At 43.7% G+C, this 13,023-nt stretch overlaps 1 protein-coding gene across 1 annotated transcript; it reads left to right on the top strand.

The window, feature by feature from the left end:
* Positions 1–6,470: 6,470 nt before the first annotated feature.
* Positions 6,471–8,871, top strand: LOC105941249 (E3 ubiquitin-protein ligase TRIM39-like). Its single transcript, XM_076880733.1, has 2 exons — positions 6,471–6,575; positions 7,004–8,871. Exon 2 carries the CDS (start codon positions 7,013–7,015, stop codon positions 8,654–8,656), a length of 1,644 nt encoding a protein of 547 aa, XP_076736848.1. The 5' UTR covers positions 6,471–6,575; positions 7,004–7,012; the 3' UTR covers positions 8,657–8,871.
* Positions 8,872–13,023: the final 4,152 nt, after the last annotated feature.

Below are 13,023 nucleotides of genomic sequence, written 5' to 3'. Positions count from 1 at the left end.
GTTCTCAGGTGGCTGCATAAACTTCAGGGGTCCAGAATCAGCCGGGACTGAGACCTAGCCTCTGGGGAAGCCCCGGAGCGGCAAACTGTGCCAATGGCGGCTGAACCATGAAAAGCACCTTGAGGTGAAATTAGACTTTCTCCCTGCATGGAGTGAATGAGTGAAACCGGTGATACTGGAGCCAGAGCTACGGGTAGCGGGGGCACTGGAGCTGCTGGGGCCTGCGCTACAGGCGGCACTGGAGCTGCTGGGGCCTGCGCTACAGGCGGCACTGGAGCCGCTGGGGCCTGCGCTACAGGCGGCACTGGAGCCACTGGGGCCTGCGCTACAGGCGGCACTGGAGCTACTGGGGCCTGCGCTACAGGCGGCACTGGAGCTACTGGAGACTGAACTGAGGGTGGCACTGGAGACTGAACTGAGGGTGGCACTGGAGACTGAACTGAGGGTGGCACTGGAGACTGAACTGAAGGGGACACTGGAGACTGAACTGAAGGGGACACTGGAGACTGAACTGAAGGAGACACTGGAGACTGAACTGAAGGGGACACTGGAGACTGAACTGAAGGAGGCACAGGAGACTGAACTGAAGGAGGCACAGGAGACTGAACTGAAGGAGGCACAGGAGACTGAGCTGAGAGGAGCACTGGCTGCGGGGGAGCTAACCGAGCTGAGAGGCGCTGCGGGGGAGCTAACCGAGCTGAGCTGAACCCAAACCAGAATGAGGATGCAGGGAGGTCCGGAGAAATACATACGGGGAGACGCAGGGAGACCGAGGGGAAACAACACAGACGAACCAGCGATTACCAAGACAGAAAATACAACTTAAATACACTTAGAGAACACAGGGAGATTACACACAGCTGGGAGACACAGCTGGGAGTGATTAACATGACGAGACCAGGGAGGCAAACTGAAAACACTCACATAAGACGCAGACCTTCACAATAAAACAGGAACACACGGGGGGGGAACAGGGTAAACACCAATTAGAGAACAGAACCAAAATCGCGAAGAGAAAACACAAAACGCTGGGTCAAAAGGACCCAGGATCATGACAGTGCAGCCGTTAGGGGTGGGGTGTTTTCAATCCATAGCCATAACTAACTACACTCAACAAAAATATAAACGCAACACCTTTGTTACTGCTCCCATTCCCCATGGGATGGACGTAGAGACCTAAAATTCATTCCAGATACACAATATAACCATCCCTCCCAAACAGTGGTCACAAATCAGTCCAAATGTGTGGTAGTGGGCACATCTGCTATATTGAGATAATCCATCCCACCTCACAGGTGTGCCACATCAGGATGCTGATCTGACATCATGAGTAGTGCACAGGTGTACCTCAGACTGCCCACAACAAAAGGCCACCCTGGAATGTGCAGTTTTTTGCGCTATTGGGGGTCTGGGGACCCAGAACCGGTCAGTATCTGGTGTGACCACCATTTGCCTCATGCAGTGCAACACATCATGCAGTGCAACACATCGTCGCATGGAGTCTATCAGATTGTCAATTGTGGCCTGTGGAATGTTGGTCCACTCCACTTCAATGGCTGTGCGAGGTTGTTGGATATTCGTGGGAACTGGTACACGCTGTCGTATACGCCGGTCAAGCACATCCCGAACATGCTCAATGGGTGACATGTCCGGTGAGTATGCTGGCCATGCAAGAACTGGGACATTCTCAGCTGCCATCTGCCCTGAACAATGTGAACCATGATTCATCCGTGAAGCGCACACCTCTCCAACGTGCCAGACGCCATCGAATGTGAGCATTTGCCCACACAAGTCTGTTACGGCGACGAGCTGGAGTCAGGTCAAGACCCCGATGAGGACGACGGGCATGCAGTTGAGCGTCCCTGAGACGGTTTCTGACAGTTTGTGCAGAAATTGTTTGGTTGTGCAAACCAATTGTTCCAGCAGCTGTCTGGGTGGCTGGTCTCAGACGATTTTGGAGGTGAACCTGCTGGATGTGGAGGTCCTGGGCTGGTGTGGTTACACGAGGTCTGCGGTTGTGAGGCCGGTTGGATGTGCTACCATATTCTCTGAAACGCCTGTGGAGACGGCTTATGGTTGAGAAATGAACATTCAATGCACGGGCGACAGATCTGGTTGACATTCCTGCTGTCAGCATGCCAATTGCACGCTCCCTCATTGCTTGTGGCATCTGTGGCATTTTGCTGTGAGACAAAACTGCACATTCCAGGGTGGCCTTTTGTTGTGGGCAGTCTGAGGTACACCTGTGCACTACTCATGATGTCAGATCAGCATCCTGATGTGGCACACCTGTGAGGTGGGATGGATTATCTCAATATAGCAGATGTGCCCACTACCACACATTTGGACTGATTTGTGACCACTGTTTGGGAGGGATGGTTATATTGTGTATCTGGAATGAATTTTAGGTCTCTACGTCCATCCCATGGGGAATGGGAGCAGTAACAAAGGTGTTGCGTTTATATTTTTGTTGAGTGTAACTAACTAACTAACGAATTATATATATATCATGTTTAACCTGAGTAGCAAAAGACCACAGGGGGTTGAAAACAATAAGCCAGGAGATAGCTGTGCTCCCGGACTCTATCGAGCCTTGACCTCCCGGTCAGCTATGGCGCTGGTGGATAACAGAGCTCTCCGAAAACATGGAAGCACTTTTGCAAATATGTGATATTTTGATAAATTAAGTAGATATTTAAGCATTACACAGCTACATTCTCGGCTGAAAATATCGTAAAAGGTTATTTTGTGACTCAGAAAGGGTAGTCTGGGGAAAAGGAGGATCGCATTTGTCGGCCACGGTTGGGAGCCTGTGCGTACTTGTAAGCGCGGGAATGGCGGAGGAGCGTGGCTAAAAAACTTATTACTTTTTCTGGGTCACAAAATAAACTTTTAAGATATTTTCAGGCGAGAATGTAGCTGTGTAAAGTTCAAATATCTGCTCGATTTATCAAGACATCACATATTTGCAAAATTGCTCAGACGTTTTCGGGGACGTCCATTTTTTTTTTCATGCTTTGTGGCAGCTTTTGAACATCTGTGGCATCTATTAATGTCAAATCTAGCCTTTATTTAACAACATAAGCAAACTCTATGTTACAATGATTGCACAGCCATTAAGGATCAAATCAGTTTCTGAAAAATGTTCTGTTTTTTCTCCCTCTGCTTGCTTCTTACTGTCTTTGAGGTTCGGGACCAGCACTCCTGTTGTTGGACAGAAAGACATCAACTCAGTGGTAAGTATTTTGGTTTTCCAATATATTAGCAACTGTCAGTGACATTTATATTAATCAGGCTGAACTTTAATCATACTTTAGATCAGCCTGTTTTACTTATTGTTTTATTTGTGCTTTGGTTTGGTTGTTTCTTTACTGATCTTTTCCTGTCTTCTGTTATTAGACTTGAGATATGACTACACTACGCTGTTGCTGGTGACTCCAGTTAATTCTACAAGACATGCTGTGTAAGTAAACAAACAACAACAGTTTGGTCTGCATTTCTTGAAAGATCACATCCCCCAAACTTAGTTTAGAGGGGATATATAGTGAAGTCTGCAAGTTTTCTAACAGCAAAATTTGTTTTGTTCCCAAATCATTTTGCACATCATTAGAATGAAAGTCATTGGCCATGTTTGCATAGCCCTTTTTAAAATGATGCTTTCATGACATGAATGTCACCTCTCCGGTGGGGAGGGAGCCTGAGATTGTCTAAATTGGAGTCTGTTTTATACCAAATGCAGAAAAAAATGTTTTAAGAAAGCAATTAAGTTCATGTTCCAAAAAATATGATTGTTTTCTTGCAGGACACCAGGAGAGATGAGTCCTCCGTCACAGATGGTGTGGTCAGTGAAGATGGTCGCCTGCAGGTTCAAGCTCATTGCATCTCCAACCCACATCCACTGCCACTGTACTTAAGGGAAGTTAAAGACTCATCTTCTGGGCCTGAAAAAAGCCACGGTTTAAGTGCCTTAAACATGCACTCTATTTAAAGGCCACAAGATGACGATAGCTGAGATTGCAGTGACATGACCGCTAACCACATAATGTTAACTTGTCTCCTTTTTTGGAGTCTATGACACCATAGGCTCAAGAGAATGAAACCTCAGATACACAGGCCTAGAGACTAGTCTGCAACTATCTGACAGCCAGTTGTCATGAGGAAAGAGGTGTAGAAGGTTTGCCTTCAAAGTAAGAGCATCACACTTTAGGGCTGTGCGATATGACCAAAATCTCATATCCCGATATTAAGACATCTATCGTCCGATAACAATATAAATCACAAAAATGTAACATTTTCTGTAAATTCTGTGAATCTCGGGCAGCTCGACTTGCGTGAAGTGTTTCCAGCTGGGCGTCGCGTACCTGGAGTCGAGTGTTTTAACTGATGCATGAAACTATACATTTTTAGACATGAGCTGTAACGGCCGCCGCTTTCTTTGTATTTATTACACGGCGTGCTGCAGGGAAAAGCCTGTTCTAACATTTGAGTCTAAGGTTTATTTTTTAGCACCTGACGGCTCTTTTTTGCTTCTCACCTGTAAACACTCTGCATCTTTCACGTGATTCAGTTTATTTTGAAAAGTCTCAACAGGATCTTGAGCTTTATTGTGAAAGGTTTATGTGTAACAAGCGGAAACACGGTGGTTTTACCGTCGTTGTTGCTAACGACAACGCATAAAAACAAATGCTTGTCCGTCTGTAGTGTGGTTATATTAAATGTAAGAGAAAGAGAGAACTTTAAGAAGTTAATTTAGCCACTACAGTGACCATCAAAATAATGAAAAAATATTGCCATAAACAGTTTATTTTGCGACACCACGAAACAAACGATAGCGTAAAATGAAACGATAAATGTTTTTATATCGTCATCCAATATATATCGTTATATTGAACAGCCCTGTCACACTTTTTCACTAGTGTTTCACTACAGCTCAGAGAGTAAATGGTGACTGTTTACAGACAAGTTAATGTCTTCGATACAAACTTCTCCTATCTGCTAGCAACAAAAAAAAAATCACAAGGTGGTTTTTGATTGCAACACACTCTTTGTGATTGATTTGGGTCAAATTTATACATTTTGGTCACACTCTTTTTGAAAAAGGTAGAGCAAGCTGTCAAGCAGTAGCACATCCTAGATTGTATTAGAGAATGTGAAAGGTCCCGATATGCTGATTCTGAAGTAAATTACAAGTACTTTAAAACTACACTGAAGCACAGAATTGAAGTCAATGTGATCAGTTTTAGCATCATTCAGAGAGGTTTTTGGGAGTCACCCGAGGTCCACAAAAACTTGAAAAGATAAGCTTGAACAGGTCCAACTTTTTTCAATAATCCTAAATAACACTGTATAATTGAACTCTCCACCAGCTATGTAGTTACAATAGATGCAACAAATCAATTCAGCAGTTTGTGAGTCATATTTCAGCTCAGGTCGATGGATTTGGTGGACACTGTAGATCATTTTACAGTCTTGTAGGTGTGGAGCAAAACCCGAAGGACAAGCGTTTTAGGAAGAAGTGAAACCTAAAGTGAGAACTATGAAATATTTCTCTCTCTTTCAAAGATACTTGAACTGGATTATCCAGCCTTCTTCAACAACAGAGTAGAGCTTCTGTCCAACACTGGTGAGTAGAGATGATCATTAAAAAAATAGTCCTCTCATTTTAAATAAGAGTAACTCTCAATCTTGAGCTGCGAAAAGTGACAAACATTTTTTGTTCTTTGGTCACTGAAGCATTCATCAACCAAAAGAGGAAAGGGTAAAAATGGGTTGAGGTTCTGATTTTCTTTTTGCTGATTTTTAACATTAAGTCCATAAAGTCCAGTCCTCCTGTGTTTGAGGAATCCTGGAATCCAGTCTGACGAGAATGAGATGGGACAAAAATCTGAATAGGTGACATTCCAACATTTACTGGATGAAAGTAAATGTTTGTGTCACAGCAGACTTTCAGTTAAATACTGATACAATCTGTTATACTATCTGTTTCCCTTTAAAGGAACATGAAACTGAGTTCATACAGCCATTCTCAACAGCACAGCAGAGATTTTGTCCAATACTGGTGAGTACAGATAATCGTGATCACACAATTTAAAAGTCCAAGCCAAATGTGGATCTTTCTTTCTTTGTCAGTATATGTAAATTTTATGCTGCTGAAGCTGGTGTGTTTGTTTGGTTTTACAAAAGGATGAAATAAGAGTTTATTTAACAGCAGGACTGATCAGACTACATTTGTTGGACAGAGAAAAAAAGTTTAGAGTTAAAACCTTTCATCCCTAACTCCCAAAAGGTGGATTCTGTTCATCTGGACGTAGGGTTTTCAGTGGGAGAAACGTTTCATGACTTGGATGAGTCATGAAACGTTTCTCCCACTGAAAACCCTACGTCCAGATGAACAGAATCCACCTTTTGGGATTTACTTACCTGGATGACTGAGCATGCATCAAGACTTTCATCCCTAATCTCAAGGTCTGAAAAGCTTACTACAAGGGTGCCTGACACACCTGCAGAGAGAGGTGGGATTTAACAGAGTCCATCAGGTTGTCTTCAACAACACAGCAGAGTCTCTACAAGCAGTGGTGAGTCTAGTTGATCACATTCATGTTTCAGTGCAAATCTTCGATTCACTTTATTCATTTCATGCTGACTTTCTTTGTCTCCAATCCTCTACCTTAAGTATGTTTTCACTACAGCCATTTCCATCCTCTTTACGATATCCTCAACTGTTATTCTGCATTTCTCTCCCTATATCCAACACAGAGGGAACAGAGGTAATTCTCATCACCTCTGTTCCCTGTTCCCTATATTCATGATCCAGCCTGACACGCATGGCTGGGATTGTCATCAAACAGAACTAGGAGAACAGAAAAAAAATCTTGAAACTGATTCTCCACAGGCAGCCTGGAACAGGACATATGTGGCAGGAAAGAAGGAAAAGCAGAATGGATCCACATTAAATAGAATGAAAACTGAATTTTAAATAAAATCAGTTTCTTTTCTCTTTCAGAGTGCAGACATGTCTGCTGCCAGCTGTCTTCTATCTCATGATCAGTTTCAGTGCTCCATCTGTCTGGATATCTTAACTGATCCAATCTCCACACCATGTGGACACAACTTCTGCAAAAACTGCATCAGTCAACACTGGGATATTAGTGAAACCTGTCAGTGCCCCACATGTAAAAAGGTGTTTGAGACCAGACCTGAGCTGTACATCAACACTTTCATCTCTGAGATGGTTTCTCAATTCAGACGTGAAGCTCAGCAGAAAGTCAGCAGCAGCAGTTCAGAGCAACAAGCTGCCAAACCAGGAGAAGTTCCCTGTGACATCTGCACTGAAACCAAACTGAAGGCCCTGAAGTCCTGCCTGGTGTGTCTGGCCTCCTACTGTCAGACTCACCTGGAGCCTCATCTGACAGCTTCACGTCTGAAAAGACATCAGCTGATTGATCCTGAGGAGAACCTGGAAGGCAGGATGTGTATGAAGCATGATAAACCTCTGGAGCTGTTCTGTAAGACTGATCAGACATGTATCTGCATGCTCTGCTCTGTTATAGACCACAGGACTCATGAGTTTGTTCCTTTGAGAGAAGAATATGAAGGAAAGAAGGCAAAACTGGGGAAGACTGAGACTGAAATTCAACAGATGATCACGAAGAGACAACTAAAGATTCAGGAGATCAAAGAGTCAGTGAAGATGAGTAAAGATGCTGCAGACAGAGAGAAAGCAGAAGGTGTTCAGGTCTTCACTGCTCTAACGAAGTCTCTCAGGAAAAGCCTCAACGAGCTCATAAAGGAGATTGAAGATAAACAGGAAACAACAGAGAAACAGGCTGAAGGTTTCATCAAAGATCTGGAACAGGAAATCTCTGAGCTGATGAAGAGAAGCTCTGAGGTGGAGCAGCTCTCACGCTCTAAAGACCACCTCCGCCTTCTCCAAAGATTCTCATTCCTGAAAGCTGCTCCAGCCACCAAGGACTGGACAGAGGTCATTATCCATCCACCATCATATGAGGGGACTGTGGTGAGAGCTGTGGATCAGCTGAAGGAGACTCTCAGTAAAGAAATGAAGAAGCTGTTTGAGGCTGAGCTGAAGAGGGTCCAGCAGTATGCAGTGGATATGACTCTTGATCCTGATACAGCACATCGGAAACTCATCCTGTCTGATGATGAAAGACAAGTACACTGTGGTGATGAGAAGAAGAATCTTCCAGACAACCCAGAGAGATTTTCTAAAGGTGTTTGTGTTTTAGGAAAGCAGAGTCTCTCTTCAGGCAGATTTTACTTTGAGGTTTGGGTTAAAGAAAAGAGAGACTGGATTTTAGGAATGGTCAGAGAGTCAGTCAACAGAAAGGAAGAAATCACACTCAGTCCTGAGGATGGTTACTGGACTGTAGCAGTAGTAAATGGAAATGTATGTGTAGCTTTTGAGGACTCCCAGGTCCGTCTCTCTCCTCAGTTTTGTCCTGAGAAGGTGGGGGTGTTTGTGGATTATGAAGAGGGTCTGGTCTCCTTTCATGATGTAGATGATGCAGCTCCTATCTACTCCTTTACTGGCTGCTCCTTCACTGAGAAACTCTACCCATTCTTCTGTCCCGGTGTCAATGATAATGGTAAAAACTCTGCACCTCTGATCATCTGTCCTGTCAATCAGTCAGTCTGAACTTTTTCGATCCAGAAACTATATTAATTACATTATTCTCAACATTTTAACAGCACAGAGAAGAAGTCCTAAAAACAGAACTGAACAAACTGCACCTGTTGATAAAAAACCATGAGATATGGTCAGAAGCTTCAAAACAAACTAGTGAGCTCACCTTTCAGTTGATTTTTATTGAACTGTTTTCAAGTTGAAGAAAAAGATTTCTTTGAGGAAGTAAGATAAGATAAGATAAGATAACCTTTATTAGTCCCACACGTGGGAAATTTGTTTTGTCACAGCAGGAAGTGGACAGTGCAAAAGTTATGACGCAAAAATTAGAATACAATAAGAATAAATACAGTACACAGCTGTACAGAATAGAATAAAATAATATACTATATACAGTAGAATAAAATAGAATAAAAATATACAATAAGATAAAAATAGAATACGAATGCTATATACAACTGAGTAAAAATACAACGATGCCAGAAAAGATTATTGCACTTAGTGTTATTGCACATGTGTGGATGTGTGTGTTTGTTCAGTTAAAGTCTTTGTTGTGGAGTCTGACAGCAGTGGGGAGGAAAGACCTGCGAAATCTCTCCGTCCCACACCGTGGGTGCCGCAGTCTCCCACTGAAGGAGCTGCTCAGTGCTGTCACAGTCTGCTGCATGGGGTGGGAGACGTTGTCCAACAGGGATGACAGCTTAGCCGCCATTCTCCTGTCACTCACCACCTCCACTGGGTCCAGAGGGCATCCTAGAACAGAGCTGGCCCTTCGGATCACCCTGTTCAGTCTCTTCCTGTCCCCAGCAGAGATGCTGCCGCCCCAGCAGACCACACCATAAAAGATAGCAGAAGCCACCACAGAGTCATAGAAGGTCTTCAGGAGTGGGCCCTCCACCCCAAACGACCTGAGTCTCCGCAGCAGGTACAACCTGCTCTGCCCTTTCCTGTAGAGGGCGTCTGAGTTATGAGTCCAGTCCAGTCTGTTGTTCAGATGAACACCAAGGTACCTGTAGCTGTCCACAGCCTCAATGTCCATACCCTGGATGTTCAGTGGTTGCAGTGGAGAATGCTTGTGCCTGCAGAAGTCTACCACCAGCTCCTTGGTTTTACTGGCGTTGATCTGGAGGTAGTTCAGCTGGCACCAGTCCACAAAGTCTTGAGTCAGTCCTCTGTACTCCTTGTCGTCCCCATCAGTGATGAGGCCGACTATTGCAGAGTCATCAGAGAACTTCTGCAGGAAGCACTGGGTGGAATTGTGGGAGAAGTCTGCAGTGTAGATGGTGAAGAGGAACGGAGCCAGAACCGTTCCCTGTGGGGCCCCCGTACTGCAGACGACCCTGTCCGACACACAGCCCTGAGTCCTCACATACTGTGGTCGGTCGGTGAGGTAGTCCAAAATCCAGGTAGTGAGGTGATGGTCCACTCCAGAGTTCTCCAGCTTGTCCTTCAGAACCGAGGGAAGAATAGTGTTGAAGGCACTGGAGAAATCAAAGAACATGATTCTCACAGTGCTTCCAGCGGTCTCCAGGTGAGCGAGGGAACGATGTAGGAGGTGAATGACGGCATCATCCGCTCCAATGCCAGGCTGGTAGGCAAACTGAAGTGGGTCCAGTGATGAGCTTGTTAGGCGCCGAAGCTGAGCCAGGACCAACCGCTCCAGGGTCTTCATCAGGTGGGATGTCAGAGCCACCGGCCTGTAGCTGTTGAGGTCCTTGGGGCGTGAAGTCTTTGGCACTGGTACAACACAGGAGGTTTTCCAGAGCTGTGGGACTCTTCCCAACCTCAGGCTCAGGTTGAAGAGGTGCTCCATCACCCCACACACAAACTCTCCTTTACTTTTCTCAGTTTTTAAAGGCACAGACATTAAAGCATAAACTGTACAAATGTTAATATTTCATTATTTTTATTCACCTGGGGTTAAATATCAAAAACTAGGATTGATAAACTGTTCTGTTGTTTTAACATGAAATGATTAAAAATATGAACTTTTATCATCTCCTGTGATGGTTTCATTGAACAAAGCTGTTCAATTTTTTAACCTTGAACAAAGCTGTTCAATTTTTTAACCTTGCCAGTTAAGTTATAAGAGAGAACATAACAGACTGGCGGCGAGGTTAAAACGGATCCCGGATGTGCAGTGGGCGACAGAGAGGGGGAAATCCTTGTGAAAGTGGCCAAAAGATGCGAAAAAAGATACGAAAAAACCAACTAACCCTCCATGTGGATGCTAACTCTCCTGCCTAGCTAGTGAGCTGCAGAGAGGACGTGAGTAACATCAATTCTTCTTCTTCTTCGTGAGGGACGCTTAAAGGCACCGAGAAAATGTCAGGTGTTGTTGGACAAATGTACATTTTATGGATCTGCTAAATGGATCATTTAAGTTCAGCTTTTAAATTCATTTAACCCTCTACTGCATAGCGTTGCCCTGAGGCAACAAACCACATTTTCATGTCTCACACTGGCCCTTCAAAAAAAAAAAAAAAAAAAAAAAAATTCTCCATTTGGAGGTAAGATAAAGACAGAGGACAGTGAGCTTTTAGGGAGTGACAGTGAAGTTAAGGAGTGGATCCCTGAATCAAGTAAAGTAATTGTGTGTGTGTGTGTGTGTGTGTGTGTGTGTGTGTGTGTGTGTGTGTGTGTGTGTGTGTATGCATGGGGTTAGGGTCAAATGTTGGATGTATTTGGTGTTTTATTGTTCTGTGAAATGTTTAGATTGTTTATTTGTTCATTTTTGTTGTACTAATAAAACTTATTATAGAATAACTTGGTGTTTGATTACCCTTATCGCACCATGTTGCCTTTAAGCAACAAACCAATATCATTTTGGGGAGGTGTCATATTTTATGATTGATATATTATTACGGACCTTAAATCTCCCCCAAAATAGGGTGAAATATTAATATTTCCCCAAAAAATAAAAAGTCATGCAGTACAGGGTTAAGAGACCTTCAACTGGGTGTCTTTCCTTTTGGTTTGTTTCTTTAAGAGTTGAGAATGTGTTAATTACATGAATAAAATGTAATTTTCTCTGTAGCACTTCATGGATTTCATAAGCAACACACTTTAGTTGTTTACACAAATCATAAAGGTAAAAAATAGTATCTACAGTGTTATCTTCATTTTAAATGTCAAAAAGTATTTGTGGCCCCACTTTTTCATTTGTGTGGAAACCGGGTCCAAATGGCTCTTTGGGTGTTAAAGGTTGCAGACCCCTGATATAGAATATGCTGGCCCATTTATGGACCAAATGTTCCTGGTTGTGGTTGATGCTCACTCATAGTGGCCAGAAATCATCCCCGTAAAGCAAGCAACAGCTGCCAGCACGATCAATAGACTTCGGTCAGTGTTTGCACGCACAGGTCTGCCACAACAGCTCATAAGTGAAAATGGTTGTCAGTTTACTGGAGAGGAGTTCCAGTGTTTCCTTAGGAGTAACGGAGTACGATATATCACTTCAGCCCTCCATCATCCTGCAACAAATGGACACGCTGAATGGTTCATCCAGTCCTTCAAGCAGTCAATGAAAGCCAGTCGGACAAAGGGTAAGCCGCTACAACAGAAAATCTGCAATTTCTTACTGGCTTACAGGAACACCACCGATGCAACAACTGGACACACACCTGCACTGCTCTTCATGGGACAGAATCTGAGATCGCGTCTAGATTTGCTGAAACCAGACATTCGCAAGGATGTCCAAGGTAAACAGTCTTCCATGGTGGAAACAACAAGAAAAAAAACCAGATTCTTCAATGTTGGACAAAAAGTTCTTGTGTGAAATGTGAAAATGAAATTAGTTGAAGTGCCTCAATGGTTTGCTTTATATTATTAACAAATGTCATATAAACGCATAGTTCAGAACACTAAAGAAGACACGGCCCTGAACAATAAAGGCTCTTACAGCGTGTCATTGTCTTACAAGTAAGTTTGCAGGAGACTCTCATGCACGCTTGTATGCAGAAGTTAATAACAAGGAACCATCTGCCAGTGGAAATTTACTAGAAGGGAGTAGGGCAAGGTCGCAGCCTCCCTGGAGCTGAGTAAAGATGTTTTGCAGCTAATAGACAATAACCTATGAGTACGCTATGCAACGTGGCTACTGAATGCTTGTGTAGCACTGTTGTTTAGACTAGAGTGGGACACCCTGTAACAAAACTGTTAAGTGGACACCGCCAATTCGAGATTCGCTGCAGCGTGTCATACAGGACGCATCTCCCTTCCGGAAGTAATAAAAGTGTGAAATGGTCTACTGAGCAGTGTGTTGTCTTCCATCTGATGGCTATGAGGAATCAAAAGAACTCGGTGAAGTGTTAATATTTAACACTTGCCAGAGACTACAGAGACCCAAGTCAGAAATGGCAGTCTGGCATGATTCTGTC

Source organism: Maylandia zebra, linkage group LG23, assembly GCF_041146795.1.
Source record: "Maylandia zebra isolate NMK-2024a linkage group LG23, Mzebra_GT3a, whole genome shotgun sequence".
NCBI lineage: Eukaryota > Metazoa > Chordata > Actinopteri > Cichliformes > Cichlidae > Maylandia > Maylandia zebra.
This window is presented reverse-complemented; position numbering and strand designations above follow the sequence as displayed.